The sequence below is a fragment of the Pseudoliparis swirei genome, chromosome 20 (genome assembly GCF_029220125.1).
Source record: "Pseudoliparis swirei isolate HS2019 ecotype Mariana Trench chromosome 20, NWPU_hadal_v1, whole genome shotgun sequence".
Taxonomy (NCBI): Eukaryota; Metazoa; Chordata; class Actinopteri; order Perciformes; family Liparidae; genus Pseudoliparis; species Pseudoliparis swirei.
In genome coordinates this window covers 24,288,008-24,311,854 of record NC_079407.1, presented here as the reverse complement: position 1 = coordinate 24,311,854, position 23,847 = coordinate 24,288,008, and the positions used below count along the sequence as shown (strand labels likewise).

The 23,847-nt window shown below is 41.9% G+C and overlaps 2 protein-coding genes and 1 long non-coding RNA gene across 5 annotated transcripts in view; 1 reads left to right on the top strand and 2 right to left on the bottom strand.

Moving 5' to 3' along the window:
• Positions 1 to 153: 153 nt before the first annotated feature.
• On the bottom strand, positions 154 to 12,303 carry mlf1 (myeloid leukemia factor 1). Of its 2 annotated transcripts, XM_056440814.1 has the most exons (8): positions 12,285 to 12,303; positions 12,105 to 12,172; positions 10,994 to 11,159; positions 3,517 to 3,600; positions 3,299 to 3,427; positions 1,986 to 2,145; positions 1,653 to 1,791; positions 154 to 1,184 (listed from the first exon to the last, which is right to left on the bottom strand). In XM_056440814.1, the coding sequence occupies exons 1-8, from the start codon at positions 12,285 to 12,287 to the stop codon at positions 1,118 to 1,120; spliced, it is 816 nt and encodes a 271-aa protein (XP_056296789.1). In that variant the 5' UTR covers positions 12,288 to 12,303; the 3' UTR covers positions 154 to 1,117. The 2 variants fall into 2 exon arrangements, with proteins under 2 accessions (XP_056296789.1, XP_056296790.1); XM_056440815.1 differs by lacking the exon at positions 12,285 to 12,303 and having other exon boundaries at positions 12,105 to 12,266.
• Positions 11,119 to 21,730, top strand: LOC130210474 (uncharacterized). The gene is made up of 2 exons (XR_008834816.1): positions 11,119 to 11,184; positions 21,505 to 21,730. It is a non-coding gene; the product is annotated as an uncharacterized LOC130210474 (long non-coding RNA).
• Positions 14,535 to 23,847, bottom strand: part of rsrc1 (arginine/serine-rich coiled-coil 1) — a 136,312-nt gene continuing 126,999 nt past the window's right edge. For both annotated transcript variants that reach the window (XM_056440812.1, XM_056440813.1), the window contains exons 8-10: positions 22,375 to 22,481; positions 19,870 to 19,980; positions 14,535 to 14,897 (exon numbers count right to left, since the gene is read on the bottom strand). In XM_056440812.1, the coding sequence (XP_056296787.1) occupies positions 14,802 to 14,897; positions 19,870 to 19,980; positions 22,375 to 22,481 (314 nt within the window). In that variant the 3' untranslated portion in view covers positions 14,535 to 14,801. The remainder of the gene's footprint in view (positions 14,898 to 19,869; positions 19,981 to 22,374; positions 22,482 to 23,847) is intronic.

The window sequence follows — 23,847 nt, the reverse complement described above, 5'->3', positions numbered from 1 at the left end:
GCTCCTGTGGAAGAGTGCTTTTTAGTGTGCGGATCCATCTGTTCTAATTCTACTCCACATTTCTGATCCAGTAGCCATCCCACGGGACACCGAACATCGTTCTTACGTTTTTTTTTAATTGATGTAAAAAAAACACCAAAAAACCCCACCGCATTCATCTTTATATTTTTATTTTCAGACCACAATCTGTGTTGACATACGTTTTTTTTTTTAAGCTTGAAAAAATATACAATCACAAAATGAGAATTATTGAGAATAATCCAGACTTTGTCAAGATATCGTGCTCGGCGGCACAAAAGCATCAGATGAAAAAAACAAGAGAAACCAAAGTAACATATAAAAAGGGCAAACAGAATTATTCTTTTCTTTTTCTTTTTTACAAAGATTACAGCAGATAAAATACATATATTTAGAGCACCAGGTACTGGACAATATAATTACAAAAAGACAATTTCGACATTGTCTGAGTGTATGAGTAGATTTTTGCATTATGAAAATGGCAATGAGGGAAACAGATGGTATCCAAATGCCACACATTAAATAAACTATGAATTTGACGCCAACTCATAAAATTTCTCTTAGACTGTTAATGTGTAATGATGCAAGTAATTCTTACCACCTCTACATCCATAAGAAATCCTAATGACCCTTTTAGTTTCCTGGTCGCAGTGAAATATTAAGGACCCATGTGTAACTTTATTGTAATGTTTTATAAGCATATAAGATAATATATTACACTGCTGGTTTACATGCGCTACAGCCGACACACGACAGCTTCCTTGTGCTTTCTGTTAATGTTTTGAACTCCAGTGTGAGCTGTGCTGAAGAGCCAATATATTGTAAAATGAAGGAGTAATCTGACCCATCAAAAAGCAGAACATATTCACCGTAACGGGGCCGCCGTCTTCAGCGGCTTTCAATTCCTACCGTTTCATAAAAAACGAGAAGTCTCATGTGTTCCAAAATCTTGGTCGGTGCCTTCTGATTCTGTCCCTGTGATGATGACGGGGCGTGTGTGTGTGCGTGTGTGTGTGTGTGTGTGTGTGTGAGGGGTACAGAGCACCCGAGTGTCCTGCATGATTCTTGAAAGACTTTAATAAGCACACAAACAGACGTGTCACTGCTTCGTCGAGGCCGAGCCGTTCGTGTTGCTCTGACCCTCGGCCTTGCCCTTTGATTGGTCGCTGTGGGAAAAAGAAAACAAAAAAACATAGTGAACTAGAACGGGCACTCGGTAGAGCGCATACCTTCGCATATCACAAGATTGGGCATTGGATTATGAACATTTTGGCATTAGTTGCATCCCAATTGGATACAAATTGACCGTGCTATGGTGAAAAGAAGATGTTGACCTTTTCATGACCTTGACCTTTGACCCGATCGATCCCAAAATCTAATCAAATGGTCCCCGGATAATAACCAATCATCCCACCAAATTTCATGCGATTCGGTTTAATACTTTTTGTGTTATGCGAGGAACACGCATACAAATAAATAAATAAATAAATACACAGTCAAAACATAACCTAATGCGAAGGTAATAATCACAGCTTGAATTGTGCGCAGTATCGTGACATGATAACAATACACTGTGTGTGTGTGTGTTTGCCGTCAGCATCTTCCGGCATGTGGTCCGAGAGCGTCGCACCGACCTGGGCTCCTGCTCGGCGCCGGGGAGGGCCGCCTGGCGGACTCCACGGGGCCCGGGTTCCTCCAGGCCGAGCATCGGGCCGAGCGGTCGAAACTTGGACACCTCCTGCTGCCACTCGTCGTCGAAAGACTGTGCTTCGGCTGGGAGGGGGGGGGGAGGATCGTGTTAGGGACATGTATCATATTCTGTTTTCGTGGCCTAGAAATATGCAGACAGTGGCACTCACAGCGGACTAACATGATAATGGTGTCTTTTTATATTGCGGAGAAAAAAAAGGTTCGTAATTCTATTGACCGGCCTCGACGTCTGGACGACGCGACCGCTTTGCACGTACATTCATCCATGTTGTTGAAGTCCTGGCTCAACTCCTTCTCTCCGGTCTTCTTGTTGTATTTCTTCTCCACGACGTGGCCCCTGTCCTGGATGTGGTGAGCGATGGACATCTTCTCCAGACCGGTCTCGGAGTCTTTGACCGCCTGCTGGGTCTCCTTGATCTGGTGATGGAAAACAGTCGGACGCGTCGTGAAAACATCGATTCGAGCCGTTCGACATATTTATTTCCAGAGTCCGGTCTGAAAAGTAGACGACTGGACGGTTTGAGCCGACGCTCGTCGTGATGTAGCGTTCCATTTAGGAGGACCTGTTCGCGGGCCCTGTGAGTGTGTATGCAGCATCAACTAAGGGGCCTGAGTCCACATCGTGCCTCTTTCAGAAGGCAGGAAAGGCAGCGGGTAGCTCTCCATCCCAGCGGTTATGACCTATCGGGATATATACACGACCGTTCAAAAGTTTGGGGTCACGAAGAAATGTCCTTATTTGTCAAAGTAAAGCACTATTTTATCCAATGAAGATAACATTAAATTACTCAGAAATACACTCTATACATTGTTAATGTGGTAAATGACTATTCTAGGTGGAAATGTCTGGTTTTTAATGAAATATCTACATAGGTGTGTGGAGGCCTGTCTCCAGTGTTCTTATGGTACATTGTGTTATCGCCTTAGAAGACTAACGGAGGGTTAGAAAACACTTGAAAACCCTTTTTAAGTTAGCACAGCTGAAAACAGTTATGCTGGTTAGAGAAGCTATAAAACTAGCCTTCCTTTGAGCTTGACGTTTGAAGAACACAATTAATATTTCAAATAAAAATCATTCTTTCTAACCTTGTCAATGTCTTGACTATATTTTCTATTCATTTTGCAAATCACTTGATAAATAAAAGTGTGAGTTTTCATGTTAAACACGAAATTGTCTGGGTGGGTGACCCCAAACTTTTGAACGGTCGTGTATCTATTTGCGTTACATAATGTTTTCACCACGAGCCCCAAACAAAGATGTCCGCTTTATTCTTCGTCTGGATGAGCTCGTCGAAATGGGCATTTCGGTCTTTTTTAAGATAGCGTCTGCCCAAAGTAGAAAGTTTAGATCCGACAGGTATTTACTATCACTGGCGCTTTTCTGAAAAATTAAAAGATGTTCAATTTGAAGCGCTCCTAATCTGAAACGGTTGAAAGAGAGAGACGCTTGTGGACTAAAGGCCCTCGTAGGATTTCCGGCACACCTGAATGGAAAGGAGTCACGGTATGAGAGAAAGGCCACGCGGTGAAGCCGTCGCCGTGGCGACGCGGACTTCCTCCGAGCGCTTACCCCTCCGGGCGCGCGGCGCGTGGACGAGCTCGCTTGGAAGACCTTCGGAGGCTCGTTTCCGACCTTCGAGTACGTCATGACCGAGGAGGAGCTGAACGAGTGGGAGTTGGAGTCCGTGGACATGTTGTCCTGAAACACACACACACACACACACACACACACACACACAGTGAAGCAGCTACACGACAGTCCGAGAAAAAAAGAAACAGCGAACTCACAAAGTTTTTCTGCATCTCGTGCATCCTGTTCCGCCTGCTGGACATCATGTTGTCGAACACGCCGAACGGGTTCCGGGTCATCTCCTGCACCGCCCGGCAAAAGGTCAAAGGTCAGAGGAGCCGAAGAGTCGGGCGCACACGCCACGCGGGATTACCGGTGGCCCATAAACGGTTTCCATCGCGTACACAAACACACGAGCGCGGCGAGCTAAATTCGTCGGACACGTGTTCCACCGGGACATTCGCTCGTTATCGCCTCGCCGCGCGCGACACAGATTATTCACGGTCACCGGCGTGCGAGTGTGTCTTTACGTGCGTTTCTTTTTTCTGTGAGGGTCATTTGAAGGTCGACGACACGCTCCGTTTTTTAATCGGAGCGCGTCGTTTGAGTTTTACTGCGTTTCACGCGTTCACTCGGCCGCACGTTCGAGGTCGGCTTTATTCGCCGGACCTTTAACAGATGAGGTATCCCGCTTGTAATATTTGTTAACAGCCAGGTAAATTGGATTATTTAAATAAATAACACAATTGAATCACCGTCTTCATGAAACAAACTAGAATGGGCACTCGGTAGAGCGCATACCTTCACATATCACAAGATTGGGCATTGAATTATGAACATTTTGGCATTGGTTGCATGCCAATTGGATACAAATTGACCGCGCTAAAAAGAAGATGTTAGTATAGCAGAAAACGGCTTTCCAACTAAAAACCACGTCTCCCACATATATAGAAGGCTTACAGCTGACAAAACACAAAATACATTGAACATCAAGGAAAAGTGGGAATTGGAATTAAATGTTATAATTGAAGATGCAACATGGGAAGATCTGTGCAACAAATGTCATCAAGGAATCAATCGCCAATTATGGAAAGAATTTGATTGGAAACTAAAAGTCAGATATTTTAATACACCTCTTGTAATCTCTTCATATGTGAAGGATCCTTCAGCTCCATTATGCTGGAGAAAATGTGGAAGAATAGGAGATCACACGCATATCTTTTGGGACTGCCCAGTAGTCAAAGGTTTTTGGAAAAATATAAAAAAAGAAATCAATAGATTCATTGAAGTGGAGGTACCCTCAGACCGATTAATATATGTGCTGGGGTCTATACCAAGAGATTTAGGGGACACCAATCTGAGGTATATTCTCCGTATACTTTTAATGATTGCCAGAAAAACAATAACTCTGAACTGGAAAGATGCAAAACCACCAACCATAACTCAGTGGAGACAGAGATTAAACCAGGTCCATACAATGGAAAAAATGACTGCAAAACTACAAATGACATTAGATATCTTCACAAGAAGATGGCGTGCGTGACGTTATATCTAGAGTCGATATTGGAGGTAGATGTAAAAACTGAGGGGTTGAGGTTGTACACATACAGTGCAACTGCAAAACAAAGAGGTCTATGAAAAATCTGGGTATGAAATGAATGTCTGTTGATTTGTTATTTATTCATTTATTTTTTACTTTTCACATTAATGCCTTTTACCTTTCTTTAGTTGTTTTACTTTGTACTCCATGCTTACCATTTGGTTGTATGTAGTTTGATTGTCCTTCTCCCCCTCCTCATTGGGTCCTACTCTTGGAGGGTATAAACATATGGGAGGGGATGGGTGGGAATGTTTGGCGGGTGTTTATGTGGATATGGATGGATTTGGATGTGTGCTGATTTTATTTTGTTGTAGATATATATATATTTTTCTCGATGTCAAGGAATAATCTGTTTGTGGAAAATGCTAAATAAAAAGTTATAAAAAAAAGAAAAGAAAAAAAAGAAGAAGATGTTGACCTTTTCATGACCTTGACCTTTGACCCGATCGATCCCAAAAACAAATCAAATGGTCCCCGGATAATAACCAATAATCCCACCAAATTTCATGCGATTTGGTTGAATACTTTTTGAGTTATGCGAATAACACGCAAACACACACACACGCATACAAATAAATACACGCCGATCAAAATATAATAATGAAAAACTCCCCATATGACTGGCAAACTTTTCTCAGTTCTTTAGAGTCTGTGCATAATAAATCAATAAATCACATTTCTGTAGGTCACAGGTGAGGTATCAGCTTTTCCTCAAGTCCCGAGACTTTGACTCGAGTCGGTCGTGCATGTCGCCATTATTTGACCGTGCATGAAAAATAAGTTCACATTAGATATTCTGTAAGCGTGCAGACAGAAAAAATAGTATTATTTCTATGATTAATTCTTAAGTTTATCAGAAGCGCGTGCGTTTTTGTTCAGTTTCGTTATTTGTAGATTGCATTATAAATACTCCCTAAACTCTTCAAATGATTTGTTATTTTTGTAAATGTATATTAATGTAAATGTAAAGTTGGTTTCACAGTTAAACTCGACGCCCCGTTGTTCTGCGTATGGAAGAGTACGCGTTTGTCCACCGCCTTGGTCAAAATATAAGTAACTTCACTTACTTCACACAGTGTCTGTGGAGAGGAAATCTGGTATTTACTACATTATTTAGCATTTTGCAGATAGTATTTGACCCTTCACAGTATATTCAGTGTAGTTACTACGATGCCAGTGCAGTGTTACAGTCTGAGTGTGCATGGATTGGCGTGTTGCTTTATATTAGATTTGATGTAGAGGAAGACACTGAGACCCTTCTCCTGACCACGTCGTCAATACGTGAGGGGCGGAGTCAGGCAGGTGCACAGACATATTGGGGGGCGGGTGCTTAAACCAACAACAAAAGAGGGCACCCATCGCCAAAAATGTTTTCTGAGAGTTAAAATACTAATTATGCGGATTAGACAGCTAGCTTACATTTTCCTTATGAATAAATATGAATTGTTACATGGCAACGACAGTACAAGCGTTCTGATTGGCTAAAGGGTAGTCATGTCAAAAAAAAGAAGAAGAAAGCCCCGTCAGATATCAAAACACATTCGGAGGGAATTGATGACAGAGAAAGTCATTTTTATTCTTAACCCTCCTGTTGCCTTTACATTTACTGACACATTTTACCCTCGGGGTCAATTTGACCCCAGCAATTAAAACCTCCAGAAAATTATTGGAATTAATATTGTTTCCCAAGTTTAAGTGTGAGGTACTTTATGTTTGTTTGTTGACTACCTAAATAGCCCTTTAAATATATAAAAAAGTTGATATTTCTTATATGTTTGACACAGTGAAAAACAGCCTGGGGGTCAAATTGACCCCAAAGAACACCGACATTAAACATTGAATGGGGTCAAATTGACCCTAAAGGTAACAGGAGGGTTACATATTGATGAATGAAGAAATAATTTGTCTCCAGAAAAAGGCGCATTTTTTTCATCCAGGTCAAAAGGGGAGGAGCTTGAGCACCACCAGGGGTCTATCTGCGCACGTGCCTGGGCGTAAAGTAGAGTTAGAGCATGCAAGTGCAAAGTATTTAAATGAGAAACTCGTGCGATAATGCAGTCGAAGAGCAGAAGAATCCACTGACCGTCCCCTCGGTGCTGCCAAAGGGCGCGGGAGGCGTAGCCTGCAGCCGCCCGTGTTCTCCGCTCCAGAACCGCAGGTGTTTATGACCCCGCGGCCTTTGGTTTAAATATCTCGGCGGCCGTCGCTATGCGGGCGTGTGTGTGTGCGGGCGTGTGTGTTTTTCTCGGGGTATTGTGTGTAATCAGCCGGGTGTTGAATGACTTGTGTTCCACGTGTAATTGGGCCGCATTGCCAGAGATTGCCGTGGGTTCAGCGCTGAAACCGAAGCTTCGTTCTGGGAGAGGTTGGCCGGTCAGAACGCGGGTCGGACCGCGGGTCACAGGGTCCACGCTGCTCTCTCAGCTCTTTTCAAATGTCAAGCTGATGCAAAACGCTCCTGACCAGAATGAAGCCTCGCTGCCAGATTTATCCCAGAGTGGCATCCGTGAACTAATAAATGCCAGTTACATATCTACCGGCATTATATTTAGACTGAGCAGAGGAGAGATGGAGGGTCCAGCTGAGGAATGTAGACCCAGTGGTCTGAACAATATTTTGAGCTGTCTGGACTACTGCAGATTTTCTCTCTCTCTCTCTCTCTCCCCCTCCCCGTCTCGTCTCCTCTCTCTCTCTCCCCCTCTCTCTGCATCTTCTCCTCTCTCTCTCTCCTTCTTTCTCTCTCTCTCTCTCTCCCCCTCCCCGTCTCGTCTCCTCTCTCTCTCCTTCTTTCTCTCTCTCTCTCTCTCCCCCTCCCCGTCTCGTCTCCTCTCTCTCTCCCCCTCTCTCTGCATCTTCTCCTCTCTCTCTCTCCTTCTTTCTCTCTCTCTCTCTCCCCCCTCTCTGTCTCGTCTCCTCTCTCTCTCCCCCCCTCTCTCTCTCTGTGTCTCTCTCTCTGCCTCTTCTCCTCTCTCTCTCTCCTTCTTTCTCTCTCCCCCTCCCCCCCTCTCTGTCTCTCTCTCTCTCTGCCTCTTCTCCTCTCTCTCTCTCCCCCCCCCTCTCTCTCTCTCTCTCTCTCTCTCACTCTCTCTCTCTGTGCCCTCTGAGTTACAACATCGGGAGTCGTGCTGTGGATACGATTCATATATATATATATTTTTTAAAGTCAAAGTTAGTAAGTTTTGCTTGCAAATGCATTGCTCCCAGGACAAGTTCACGGACTTATGTTATATATCTATGCACAAAGTACGAGAAGACCAAAGAGAAGGAGGCAGCGAACCATCATCTTCATTTCGCATGGCCACACATTTCAATCTTTAGCGAGAGTGAGAGGAACACGTTGCATAATCGCACTCCAGTCCACTCCACTTCAGCGGATCTTTTATAAACAATCGGCCCGATGACGAACGAGTCAAGAGCCCCGAAAGGCGAGACCATCCAGATCGTGGGTCTTGGCAAGAAACTGGGAAATACGAGAACTCGCAGCAGCCTTGTGAGGTGAGACGGGGCTTATCTTCTCACCGGGAACCGAATGTTCAACAAGTTCATACGACGAGTACGAGCCTCCCGGCGTTATGCGCCCGGCGTGTGTGTGTGAGCCTGTGTGTGTGAGCCTGTGTGTGTGAGCCTGTGTGTGTGAGCCTGTGTGTGTGAGCCTGTGTGTGAGCCTCTGTGTGTGACCGTGCTTGTGTTTTAATACTGCGTGTGTGTGTGTGTGTGTGTCAGGGTTCTTACACATTTTGACCGATGGATTTCCAGGACTTTAAACCAAATTTCCATGACCAAACTGAAATCTCGATATAAACATGACAAATTTAGAAAATGCCGGCTTGTATTTTGAGCGTCTTTCTTTAAAAAACATATTAAATATTTCAAACTCGGCGTAAATTATAACACATTTCCATGACTTTTCCAAAACTTTTATGATTTAAGTTTTTTCCGTGACTTTTCCAGGCCTGGAAATTACCATTTTAAAATTCCATGACTTTTCCAGGTTTTCCATGACCGTACGAGCCCTGGTGTGTGTGTATTTTGGCGAGCGGTGTGAGCGCGAGCCGTCCGTCATCTCGTTGGTAACGCACCGACGCTGACCTCCGACCCTCTGACCTCCGGCCCTCTGACCTCCGGCTCTCTGACCTCCGACCCTCTGACCTCCGCTCCTCCTCGTCTTCGGACGCACGACTGTGTGTGGGAGTTAGAGTGCAGAATAACTCGGTATAACGTGGTTAACCTTAATTCCGGGCATCTTACCGGAGAGTGTTTATTTGTTTGTGATAAACAAAGCAGCGGGGTTCAGACATAGACATATGTTTTCTATCAAAACACAAAGATCTCACATGTGATCTCCTGTCCACATGCGTATGAATCACATGTTTACGGGGATCCCACTCAGAGCCATCGCTATTGTCGCAACACATTACATTACATCACATGTCATTTAGCAGACGCTTTTATCCAAAGCGACTTACAATAAGTGCATTTCAACCTAGAGTACAAACTAAGAACAACAAGAATACAGAAAGTAACATTTCCTCAACTTAGTCAAACTACAAAAGTACCATAAAAAGAGCTATTTAAGTGCCACTGAAGTGCTAATCTGTGTTTTAATCCAGATATAGTTGGACAAGATGTGTTTTTAGTTTCCGGCGGAAGGTGTAGAGACTTTCTGCTGACCTGATGTCAGCAAACACAAAGTCCTCATATCTTATAATTCCCTTTAAAAGAAAGTAAAACGATATCTGGACAGACCGGTCCGACAACAAGTGAGACGTAAACAAAACAATATATTGACGTCTAATATTAGATGAAGTAGTTTGATTGGATTGATATTTTGCAGTGTAGCTCCATTTCACCCTCTGTCACCAAGGTCATTAGTCAAGTTCCCGTTGCTCCTCCTCCGCTGGCATTAGCTGGTTCATGGCATGTTGCTAATAAAGAGAAAGCGGGCTGCTGACTATTGAGGCCAGGCCTCTGAAGGCATGATCAAGGATAAATATACAGGCTCTGGTGAGATAGTGGGATTAAAGCAGATATATACATGCAGGCTGATTTAGGAAAGATGAACTGGTGCAAAACATGGCGGACCCAAACTCTTCCTTTCCTGCCTCCTTTGCACTACGATGCTGCCCAAAGAACATCGACATGTTCTAGAGCAAAGAAAAATGGTATTATTACAAATGATGACTAGCCACATCGTTTGAAAGCCGTATTGATATCAAACTAGAACGGGCACTCGGTAGAGCGCATACCTTCGCATACCACAAGATTGGGCATTGCATTATGAACATGTTGGCATTAGTTGCATGCCAATTGGATAGAAATTGACCGCGCTATGGTAAAAAGAAGATGTTGACCTTTTCATGACCTTGACCTTGACCTTTGAACCGATCGATTCCAAAATCTAATCAAATGGTCCCCGGATAATAACCAATCATCCCACCAAATTTAATGCGATTCGGTTTAATACTTTTTGAGTTATGCGAGTAACACGCATACAAATAAATAAATACACGGTGATCAAAACATAACCTTCCGCATTTTCAATGCGACGGTAATAAAACAGAAGCAAAGTTACATTTTAAGATGAATAATATTTAAAGTGAACATCGCCCACGAGAATGACATCAAAATAAACCGTAATTCTCAGCGGCGGCGGCGGTTCATCTCGGCGGAGCGAAGCGGAATTCTCCGGGGTCGTGCCGGTTTGAGCGTTAAAGAAGTCGGTGTGTGTGTGTGCGTGTGTGTATTCACAAGAAAATAGTGTGTCAGTGGAACAATGCACTATAAATAGGGCTCCTCAGAGCTAGATATAACTGTCCAGAGAGGCCAAGGGGGTTGCCCTTCTGCTAAACCAACGACTCACATGGCCCCATACCTTGGTGAGTGGGGCTCCAGTTACAATGCGAGTGGCCAGCTTCCACTATAACCTGAGTAGACTTAGCACTTCCTGCAAAACACGAACCATCTGTGGTTATACGCCTATGAGCAGCGGGGAGGATCATAAGGCCTCTACTTGTATGGGTTCATCCTCCATCCCCGTTAGACCCAAATATTCTGGATGTCGGTTGGTCAGTGCTTTCTGACATGCATGTTCTCACCCTGTTTTCGCCCCTCAGCGCCGGGGACGAGCTCGGGTGTTCCGACACGTCGAAACCGCAGTTCCTCCCGTCCATTATACTGGGAACGATGGGCGCACCGCCGTACGGCTCAGAGAAGCTACGCATCATCTGCCGCATGTGTTCCCTGTGAGCCTGAAATGGATCCCTAAGGCGGAGGAAGTAAAAACAAAGTAAATATCAACATCACGTAGAGGGATTTTAAGCTAAATCTCCACGATGATCGAGGTTCACGGAGAAGGGAAATGAAACAACCTCAATACATTCAAGAAATACTCTTCGATAAACACAATACATCGAAATGAGAGGCACCACTGACGACTTGGAAGGCAGGTGTTGTGCAATACGTCCGAGTGAATGTAGCTCAGTGTCAGTGGAGACAGTTATCGCGAGTATTTCACGTGACTTTCTCTCAATTTTATTGGAAATTATGTTACTGAAAACTGCTTTTTAAAATTTTCTTTCACGAAACATGAAGTTTTCAAGTATCCTTATATGGATGGAAACTCTGTGGTGGAGATCTCTTGCAATTCTATTTACCTTTTAAACATATAAAAAAATTAAATAAATAACAGGTAAAAATAAAGGTCAGACCAGTAGTCGTTGCTAGGCAACCCGTTTCCTGAAGCTGCAACAGAAATGGCTAATTTTAAAAGTTTAAATTCTGTGTCAGCTCTTTATGGATGTTTTAGTTCGTTTATTTAAATTAAAATACCGTCTGGTCAGGCAGACACATTTTATTATGGCATATGTTACAAACTGATAGTAGACACCAGCAGCGAGAGCTAAAGCGAGTATTAATTTAGTCAATTAACGTCAGTAAGAGTGTCACGAGCGTACATTGGACTTGTTGATGACGCAATAATGTTAGCTTTTTCAGTGTTACATTAATAACCTTCCGACTTTGTTTGTCTGGGGTTTCTTTAACCGTTGTAAAGTGTATCTTTGTACTGGAATATAACGGTAGTTTGCGGTTATATTGCCATTTCAAACGAGATAAACTGCTTCTGAGTTTAAAAAAAAACCATTTAAATAAGAACAAGACTATTATTATTAACGTTAGATTGAATTCAACAATGCTGACGTTACTCACGAGAAGAACGGGTCCTCGTCAAACTCCCTGCGGTTACTGTTGAACATGTCCACGGGTTTTTTTGAAGGCTGTGAGCAAAAATACGGAATTAATATATATACATATATATATATATTATTTTTTTCAAAAACACAAATAATCCTTCCACAGCTACAGGTGTCTGCGCCTCGGTAATGTTACCATGGAGGAGGAGGAGGAGGTGGTGGCGATGTGATTTGGAACCAAACTCACTGTGACACCGGCCAACCACGTGACGCGGAGCCCGGCCGTATGATTGGCTGGTTAATTCAGAGCTTTGAACGGGCTCCTGTCCGCGCGCCGTTTGTCGCGTGTGGCTGCAAACGGCTCTCAAGTTTTCTAAAAACCCAACATCTCGTAATCTCGCTCCTGCATATCTATATCGGCTCAGCCGTTATCTAGCTTTACCCCCACGGGGGGGCTGCGTCATCTCCACGCTGCAAGTCAGACCAAATTAAAACACGCAGACACGTTACATGAAGCAATAACTCTCTTTTTTTCTGTTTTTCTTAAGTGACACTTGGTTATTCTAGTCAGGCGTGTGAAGAAGGCCTTTTGGGGCATCCACACAAAGTTCACTCTCAAGAGCAGAGCTTTCCATTTTGTACATTTTTTTCATTACAACACCGACTATTTGGAGGGTGCTGGAGTGACACACCGTGTCCCAGACTCAGTATAGATTTACCATCTGGCTGTTCCATAAATAGGACTCCACACTGCCTTGAATACCCTCAAACAGGGCACAACATTGAGTAAACATAAACCTTTGACTGGTGTATATATACAGGACTGTCTCAGAAAATTAGAATATTGTGATGAAGTTCTTTATTTTCTGTAATGCAATTAAAAAAACAAAAATGTCATGCATTCTGGATTCATTACAAATCAACTGAAATATTGCAAGCCTTTTATTCTGATTTATTGCTGATTATGGCTTACAGCTTAAGAAAACTCAAATATCCTATCTCTAAATATTAGAATATCATGAAAAAGTATACTAGTAGGGTATTAAACAAATCACTTGAATTGTCTAATTAACTCGAAACACCTGCAAGGGTTTCCTGAGCCTTGACAAACACTCAGCTGTTATAAATCTTTTTTTTTACTTGGTCTGAGGAAATATAAAAATTTTATGAGATAGGATTTTAGAGTTTTCTTAAGCTGTAAGCCATAATCAGCAATATTAAAAGAATAAAAGGCTTGCAATATTTCAGTTGATTTGTAATGAATCCAGAATGCATGACGTTTTTTTAATTGCATTACAGAAAATAAAGAACTTTATCACAATATTCTAATTTTCTGAGACAGTCCTGTATATATATACACTACCGGTCAAGAGTTTAAGAACACCCCTACTTTTCCAGTTTTTATTGAAATGTCAGCAGTTCAAGTCCAGTGAGTGAATAACTAGAAATGGTACAAAAGGTCAGCGGCAAACTGCCAGAGGTTAAACAAAAAAGTTGAGGTTACAAAAAACTGAAAAATAATGTACATTTGAGTTATACAAAAAGGCCTTTTTCAGGGAATAAGTAATTAAGGGTTAACGACTTGCAGCTGAAGTAAATTAAGCCTTGAAAGTTGATGCTGACAGTTCCTACAGGTGTCTCCACTTGTGTTGATTACTTCCCCAAACCTGTCTGTATCAAAGCAGTGTGGGAACAGACTGTGTCACTACACCCTCTTAAGCATTATTTGGACAGTACTGTACTGCAGGAAGTCGTATGTTGCTCTTATAATGGCAAGAAAAAGGCGATTAACAAAAGAAGACAGAGACCATTATAACCCTTAACCCTCCTGTTACCTTCACATTTACTAACATATTTTACCCTCGGGGTTAATTTGACCCCAGCAATTAAAACCTCCAGAAAATTATTAGAATTAATATTGTTTTCTCAAGTTTAAGTGTGAGGTACTTTATGTTTGTTTGTTGACTACCTAAATAGCCCTTTAAAAATATAAAAAAGTTGATATTTCTTATATGTTTGACACAGTGAAAAACAGCCTGGGGTCAAATTGACCCCAAAGAACACCGACGTTAAACATTGAATGGAGTCAAATTGACCCTAAAGGTAACAGGAGGGTTAAAGGTCTTTCCTTAAGAGAAATCTAGGTGTTGTAAAACTTATGAGTGTGTGTATTTGAGGAGAGAAAAGTTTAGGGTATAGGCGAGAAGACATTTAGTCCAGGCTTGTGTCGATCGTGATGCAGATCAAAAAGATACGGTGACCTCAGAGTGAGTGACTTTAAAGTTACTGGATGGCAGAGTGACTCATTTATCTTTTTTCACTTGGAAAAAGTGTTGCAGGTTTTTGGTGAAGAGGATAAACCACTGAAATGCACCCAAAAAAGAACCAAGACAGTTTTCTACTACAAAAAATCCCATCTACCTTTATTGTTGATTACAAAAGACAGAATGTATCAAATGCTACATCTAAACGGTAAAACACAACACCATATCTGACTGAGATCTTTCCATCATTAAAAATAAGGGAAGTCAGATTAAGAACAGCAAATTTGTGTTAATTGAATTACATTAATACAAATAATAAGCACCATCGGGACTAGAATTATTTATTTATTTTACAAAAGGAGGAGAAATTAATGGAAGGGTTAGATAATAAACATTGTGATGTCAGATTGAGGCAAAAAAACATGGCGGCTCTCCTGGTGTCCATCAGGTCACATGGTCACAGGACTTCCCATGAGCCTCTCCTGCCGCAGCAATATCAGCCTGTTGTGCCACAGCTCCTCGGCTCTCTCCTTGTCCATGAACAACTGCAAGACAGTGCGGAGGAGACGCGTTACTGACGGACAGACGGGTACAAAGAGGGCCCACGGTGCATTCAAGAACCAGCGACACTTTATTTAGTTTGGAGTGCATTGAGATCAACACAAGCTATAGATGGATATATTTAAATAAGACCAAACCAGGATGAACAATAAACATTACTTTTTAAATCATAGGGCTTGGCATTTGTCAAAAGAAAAGTGCTCTGCTGAAAAATAACAGAATTCAAATTGCATTTCTGGTATGTGGAGGAACTGTATAGGATCTAAATCTGTCCCAAATGCCTTGACAGAAAAGGGAAAAGGGGCTTTTGTGTCCTCTGCACCGTCATCCTGGACTATTTTGCAGAATAATAGTTTAAAAAATCAAAGAACTGACACCACCTGCTTATATACAGGACTGTCTCAGAAAATTAGAATATTGTGATAAAGTTCTTTATTTTCTGTAATGCAATTAAAAAAACAAAAATGTCATGCATTCTGGATTCATTACAAATCAACTGAAATATTGCAAGCCTTTTATTCTTTTAATATTGCTGATTATGGCTTACAGCTTAAGAAAACTCAAATATCCTATCTCTAAATATTAGAATATCATGAAAAAGTATACTAGTAGGGTATTAAACAAATCACTTGAATCGTCTAATTAACTCGAAACACCTGGAAACACATTTTCAAATGTTTGATTTTGTTTTGCTGTTATAAATCTTTTTTTTTACTTGGTCTGAGGAAATATTCAAATTTTATGAGATAGGATTTTAGAGTTTTCTTAAGCTGTAAGCCATAATCAGCAATATTAAAAGAATAAAAGGCTTGCAATATTTCAGTTGATTTGTAATGAATCCAGAATGCATGACATTTTGTTTTTTTAATTGCATTACAGAAAATAAAGAACTTTATCACAATATTCTAATTTTCTGAGACAGTCCTGTATATATATAATAGAATGTCAAAATTGTCAAAAATGTCAATGTTTCTTAAATTAACTCCATTATGTCCCTTGTCTCTTAACTTTTAGTTTCTTTTAACTCGTCTTGTTCCGTGTGTTTAGTTTTTAACTATGTGTTAATTGTGTTTTTTAGTTTGTAACTATGTGTTTCTTGTGTTTTTTAGTTTGTAACTATGTGTTTCTTGTGTTTTTTAGTTTGTCACTATGTGTTTCTTGTGTTTTTTAGTTTGTAACTATGTGTTTCTTGTGTTTTTTAGTTTGTAACTATGTGTTTCTTGTGTTTTTTAGTTTGTCACTATGTGTTTCTTGTGTTTTTTAGTTTGTAACTATGTGTTTCTTGTGTTTTTTAGTTTGTCACTATGTGTTTCTTGTGTTTTTTAGTTTGTAACTATGTGTTTCTTGTGTTTTTTAGTTTTTAACTATGTGTTAATTGTGTTTTTTAGTTTGTAACTATGTGTTTCTTGTGTTTTTTAGTTTGTAACTATGTGTTTCTTGTGTTTTTTAGTTTGTCACTATGTGTTTCTTGTGTTTTTAGTTTGTAACTATGTGTTTCTTGTGTTTTTAGTTTGTCACTATGTGTTTCTTGTGTTTTAGTTTGTAACTATGTGTTTCTTGTGTTTCTTAGTTTGTCACTATGTGTTTCTTGTGTTTTTAGTTTGTAACTATGTGTTTCTTGTGTTTTAGTTTGTCACTATGTGTTTCTTGTGTTTTTAGTTTGTAACTATGTGTTTCTTGTGTTTTTAGTTTGTAACTATGTGTTTCTTGTGTTTTTTAGTTTGTAACTTTGTGTTTCTTGTGTTTTTTAGTTTGTAACTATATGTTTCTTGTGTTTTTTAGTTTGTAACTATGTGTTTCTTGTGTTTTTTAGTTTGTCACTATGTGTTTCTTGTGTTTTTTAGTTTGTCACTATGTGTTTCTTGTGTTTTTTAGTTTGTAACTATGTGTTTCTTGTGTTTTTTAGTTTGTAACTATGTGTTTCTTGTGTTTTTTAGTTTGTAACTACCGTATTTTTTGCACTATAGGGCGCACTAGATTATAAGGCGCACTGTCAATGAATGGTCTATTTTCGATCTTTTTTCATTTATAAAGCGCACCGGACTATAAGGCGCATTAAGCGGAAAAAAAACAGTCAGATAAGTCAGTCGATCAAACTTTATTAAACGCGTTCACAATAATTCTCAACATTATTCAAACGTTAATGAGCGTATTCACAATAACTACCAACCTTATTCAGTTGTATTTTGGGATCCTTATACACACACTGTAATATTATGGTGAAGCACAGTATTGTAACGGACTGAGGGAAATGTTATGTCCGGATGTAAGTGAACGTCTCACGAGCTGGTAGCTGTGAGGCGTGTCTGTGATTGGACAGCGAGTGATGTTGTTGTGTGTGTGTTGTGTTCCGCGGGTTCGGGGCGGAGCTATGACCCGGAGCAGACGTGAAGCTGGTTTTGAGGTTTCACGGCGGTTTGTTGTCGTTTTGGCGTAGGCTACGGCCAACAGTAGCTTGTTCTATGTTCCTTGAATAAACACCCTATAAGCCATCTACGTCTCGTAGCGTTCCTGACCCAGGGTCGCTACAGTATGTATTACTCCGCGACGCTCCTGGCTACGGTAGCCGTAACGCTGCAAGCGGTGCGGCTTTGTAGTTTACCAAAGTCGTACTAAAACATTTTGATTTAGCGCCGTGAGCGCCTTGTACCACACAAAATCGCTTAGAGGTCAGTAAACAAAACCAGAATTGATCCATATATACGGCGCTTCGGATTATAAGGCGCACTGTCGTTTTTTGAGAAAATTAAAGGCTTTTAAGTGCGCCCTATAGTGCAAAAAATACGGTATGTGTTTCTTGTGTTTTTTAGTTTGTCACTATGTGTTTCTTGTGTTTTTTAGTTTGTAACTATGTGTTTCTTGTGTTGCTGCTCGTCTTGTCCAGGTCACCCTCGAAAAAGAGATTTTTAATCTCAAAGGGACTCACCTGGTTAAATAAAGGTTTAAATAAAAAAATCTGAAACCATCAAATGTCTTGCATCTTCTCGCTTGCAACACGACTTAAACAACAATCGCTTGAACTATTCTAAAGATCAAATACTGTATTATAAATCTATTATGAACATAGTTTACCAATTTATGTTGACAGCGGGTTTAACGAGGTAGCAGACAGTTCACAACATGTTTGCAGCTTGCAGTCGACAAAAACACAAAAACACTAGATCACTTTTTCACTTTGGAGACTTTACTTTGTTGACTGTTTCTGCAATGTAAATACATTTAATTATTACCGTGCATTTACTTTTATTCCGTCTGTATATTTAATATCACTATTGTATTTTCTTACTGTTTATATTTGTATTTCTATTACTGCTCACTACTGTGCACCTGCTGCTGTCATCCTTTAATTTCCCCACTGAGGGTCCAATAAAGGATTATCTAATCTTCTCTCGTGATCTTTGTAGCCCTCTGAAAGCAAAAGTGTTTTTACACACAATACACACACACACACACGATGAACCCATCTGAGACCTCCTCTACGTCCCATGAGCCCGTTTGCTCTCCCTTTTTTGTTTCTCCCTCTGCATGTCGTCCAAGATTGAAAAGCACTCTGAAGCAAATGTGTGATATGGATATCTAATAGTTCATATTAGTCCGCTCACTTCAAAACGCACACGACGAGAAACTTTATTTAACCCTCCTGTTACCTTCACATTCACTAACATATTTTACCCTCGGGGTCAATTTGATCCCAGCAATTAAAACCTCCAGAAAATTATTAGAATTAATATTGCTTCCCAAGTTTAAGAGGTACTTTATGTTTGTTTGTTGACGACCTAAATAGCCCTTTAAATATATAAAAAAGTTGATATTTCTTCTATGTTTGACACAGTGAAAAACAGCCTGGGGTCAAATTGACCCCAAAGAACACCGACGTTAAACATTGAATGGGGTCAAATTGACCCTAAAGGTAACAGGAGGGTTAAAAACCGTCTGTGGGCTCGACGGAACGGGCCTCCGACACGCGACTCGTCTTCATCGCAGTGCATCGCCGCGGCGACGCTATTGATTGTAAGAGGGCGATAAAACCTGCGAGCGTCTGATGAATGAAGGCATCTGTTTATTAGAGAGCGACAGAATGACGGCGAGGCACGTCTCCGTTGTTTGTGCGAGGGGGTGTGAGGTGATGATGTTGACACGCCGCCGCCTATGTGTACATACTGTATCTCTATGCGATGATATGTGGTTATTATTATGCAGATTGTAGAAGCGGCGAGCGGCCCGCCTCCGATCCTTCATTCCTGAAAACCTACGCCGCTTACAGCTGCGCCGCGTGTTATCTGCGTGTTAGATTCAACACCGGCGAGTTCTTGTCTGTCGGCGGCGCGCTGGTGTCATGGTGCTAATGAGGCTGCGTGTGTGTGTGTGTGTGTGTGGGATGACAGTATCTGGGCTGGGCTAATGGGACTCATCTGTTCTAATTGGAAGCGGAGCTGGAGCTGAAGCTGAGGCCGGGGCCCGCCTGGGGCATATTGCTACCATACATCAGCCTGTCTGAGGGAGTGTGTGTGTGTGTGTGTGTGTGTGTGTATTCCAGCTGGGGTGGGAGGGGGGGGGGGCAGTGTGTGTGAATGCATGTGTTTATTTGAGGGGGTTATCTGCATACGTCAGGGCATAACTTAGTTTCCCCCAGTGAAAATAGATGACTGGGAAGCCCCAGGGAGCGTTATTGGAGTTTAAAGTTTTCCCTCTCGTTTTTCATCATTCGTCTCTTCAGGCAGGGGAGGAGGTGATGTGAGGAGGCTGTAATCTACTATACGAGGCGCAGTGTCGACAATTTGCAGGGATCGGTGTAGATGGCGGCGGCGGCGGCGGAGGCATTGTTTTTAGTTTACAGAGTTCTTCTAATATCACACTCGTGAAAACAAGACAGAGCCGATAGATCAAATGTCGAGAAGCGGGGTTTGAAAGGATTTTCTATTGGTTCAGAGGGTTGTTAAAAAAAGGAGAACTTACACTGGGATGGGCGAGCGAGTCGCTGTCGCTGTAGACGATGGACACGGGGAGAACGACGTCCTGAGGATCCGCGACCTCCGACTCCTGCTTCACCTCGGCCGGCTCCTCGGTCTGAGCTCACAGGAGACATGGAATAGAAGCATATACATTATATATTACATATACTATTAGAATATGCAACAGTGGTGTCAATACATACACACAATGGAGGAAAGCTACATTGGCTGCAAAATATACACTACCGTTCAAAAGTTTGGGGTCACTTAGAAATGTCTTTATTTTTCAAAGAAAAGCACTGTTTTTTCAATAAAGATAACATTAATCAAAAATACACACTATACATTATTAATGTGGTAAATGACGATTCTAGGTGGAAACGTCTGGTTTCTAATGAAATATCTCCAGAGGTGTATAGAGGCCCATTTCCATCAACTATCACTCCAGTGTTCTAATGGTACATTGTGTTTGCTAATCGCCTTAGAAGACTAATATCTGATTAGAAAACCCTTGTGCAATTATGTTAGCACAGCTGAAAACAGTTATGCTGGTGATATAAGCTATACAACTGGCCTTCCTTTGAGCTTGAAGTTTGAAGAACAAAATTAATACTTCAAATATTAATCATTATTTCTAACCTTGTCAATGTCTTGACTATATTTTCGATTCAATTTTCAATTCATTTGATAAATAAAAGTGAGTTTTCATGGAAGACACGAAATTGTCTGGATGACCCCAAACTTTTGAACGGTAGTGTATTTCAGTACCATCAAAATATATTGTCAACATTGGTTTATATACAGACACGGCAAATAAAATAAATGCAACATTTGTCCAGCAGGTGGCAGTAAAGGCCAGGCTCATGAATCCCACTAGAAAGCGGCGCATTGATGGGAATCTCTAATTGTATCGTCTCCATTGCCTCATACGTCTATCTGTGTGTGTTTCGACCTTCATTTACTCCGCCTCGTCTTTTCTGTAAGCGAGTCTTAATTGTGTTAAACCACCAACACCTTCTGTGGCATTTGGAGGACGTTTATCTCATTCTTTATCTTCCTCGTTTCTTCATAAGTGAAAAGGAAGACAAGAGGAGAGTTCTCCACCCGCCTCTTGTTTCCAGCCGTAGAGTTGGAGCTGACATGTGATATTTAGAAGGGATTCATCCTCCATCCCTCGAAGGTATTTCTTAAAACATATAATACGCTCCTCCACATTTGGAAGCGTGGCCTGCTCTCCTCGTTGGATTCATGTTTCACTCCTAAAAAACCAGCCCAGAGCAAATGTTTACCCAGCTGGAAAGATCTCTTTAAAATTCCTTTGTCAGGATACAAAAAGTCAGCCGGATAGAAAACACACTAATAAGTAAGATGATATGCCAAAGTTACAATTATTGGTAAAAATATATGCTGAGTGTACAGAAAATGATGAATTAATGCAGCTTTCATGAAAAAGAACAAACGCTAGATATCAGCGGCTCCTCGGGGCTCTCCTCATCATCATCTTTAATGGCTAAATGGTTATCAACACTAAAGCCAGAGAAACATATCTCTAAATGAAATACTTCGTCGGTACGTGTGCTCACACACTGGAACCCAAAGAGATGAACGGTGTGCTCCACACTTATTCTCTTCGTTGCAGAACTCGGAGAAGACTGACATCTTCAGGATCAACCGTCTGGATATCTTAAATGTGACGAGGACAACGTCCAGGAGATCGACCTGAAAACCTACAAAGAGCCGTTATCAAAATAATGTGACGTTTGAGTTGTATTTCATTCAAGCACATCCGATTCAAATATAGCCTTCCTTTTTTTGTTTATGAAGTTTTATTAAAAACTTAAAAATAAAGTATACAAACATTCTTCTACATGTGGACATGTTGTTTTTATTGGATGAATTGGACAAATGTGTGTGTGTGTGTGTGTGAACAATGAAAGCTGGGAGGGCACGTCCACACTGAGCACGTGCACAGCGGCCTTGACCTCAGTCAGACTCACCCGGATGTGTCCCACCCTGTGTGCGGGTTCGCTGTCACATGTTGTCGCCTATATCTTTTTCAAAAACAGCCCCGAGAAGCCCCAACAAATCTAATTCCTGCTCCTTCAGAGAGGTGGGGGGGGGGGGGGGGGGTACATTTCAATAATGACTTCTGTGTTTGGTCTGCATCTGCACAAACAGAGGAGGAGGGGGGAGAGAGGGAGGGAGAGAGAGAGAGAGACAAGAGGAAAGACAGAGGGCGGCTGTGGGCTTTTGTGTGGGCGCCGCCGCTGTGGAGGCGGCGAGCAGCGGAGCGCCTGATGAAACCGTCTCGGGTCGGGGGGGAAAACAACCCGGCGCTGAATGAATGTTTGATTTGGTCTGGGCCGTCTCTGGACAGACGGCGCAGTGTGTTTGCAGCGAGGGAAATTCAATAAGAGACAAGAGTGAAAAGATGGAGATGGAGAGGGAGAGAGAGAGAGAGAGAGAGAGAGAGAGGGCTGGAGGGGGGGGGGGGGGGGGCAGAACGCACCTTTATGTCGTCCCGGGTTGATTTGAAAGCCTGAGGAACAAAGGAATCACTCTCGATGGCCTCGATGTCCTTTATCCTTCGCACTTGCTCCTCCAGAGAAGTTCCCTCTGAAACACATGTTACACAGAGGTTATGGACAGAAACGCACACACACACACACACACACACACACACACACACACACACACACACACACACACACACACACACACACACACACACACACACACACACACACACACACACACACACACACACACACGCACACAGAGGGTCAGCCTTCCCTCCCCCTGTCATTTTCTGAAAGGCACCAGATTTAATTTGGCCCGGGCTTAGTTGATTGTATGTTATCTCTCTGTATAATACTCCTTGACACATACAATATAAAATATCTCATATTCCTCTATTTTAATCTTGGGCTTTATATATAAAAAATAAAAAAATAAAAAATAAAAAAAGACTTGCTGAGCCAAGGGCATAGAGTCACTACAAAAGGGGAAAGTTATAAAAAAATACTAACAAGATTAAAGCCAGACAGTGAATTACACTCAGATAATGCATTCTTAAAATAATCAGAATATGAACACAAACCCGCCTCAATGTTATTAAAGAGACTAAATGTGATTAGGCGTCATTCACTTCTCATGTCTCAGAGCGGTTTGGGCTCGGCCAATCCAACAGAAAAACACAGACGGGGTTTCCGGTAAATTACTCTTGGATATAAACACGTCAGGTTTCTGCATATCAGACGACGAATCAAACTTCAAGAATTCGAGAGCCGTCTCCTGTAGCGTAGGAGGGCAGATAAAATAAAAATAAAATAAAATAGGTGTTCCAGGAAAGTTAGCAGCAGAACGTCTGAATGCTGCGGCTGTCAGTCGCTCCTCATCCCTCCTCCCTCCCCCCTCCCTCCCTCCCTCCCTCCCTCCTCCCTCCCTCCCTCCTCCAGCCGTCCTCTCCCACTCTCCCATCTCTCCAGCTGTCAATCCAGCAGACGTCCGTGTTCCTCTGCCCCGCTGACGGAGGCGGCAAGTACACAATCGGTAACACACGCACACACACACACACACACACACATACACACACACACACAGAACATTGGGAAACAACACAACTCATGTAGACGCATGTCTGCAAATTTACATACCTTGCACTCATGACTGCATGTAATGCGTCAAACACATACACACACACGCACACACACGCACACACACACATACGCGTGCTTCCGCACGCACGCACACACACACAGACACACATCGAGAAACAAAACAACTTTTCCCACATGTAGACCCATGTCTGCAAATTTACATACCTTGGCCTCATGACTGCACGTCATACACACACACACACACATACACGCATGTACACACACACACACACACACATGTACAGACAGACAGATACCACACACAAGCACACACACACACACATATACAGACAGAAAGATACCACACACAAACACACAAACAC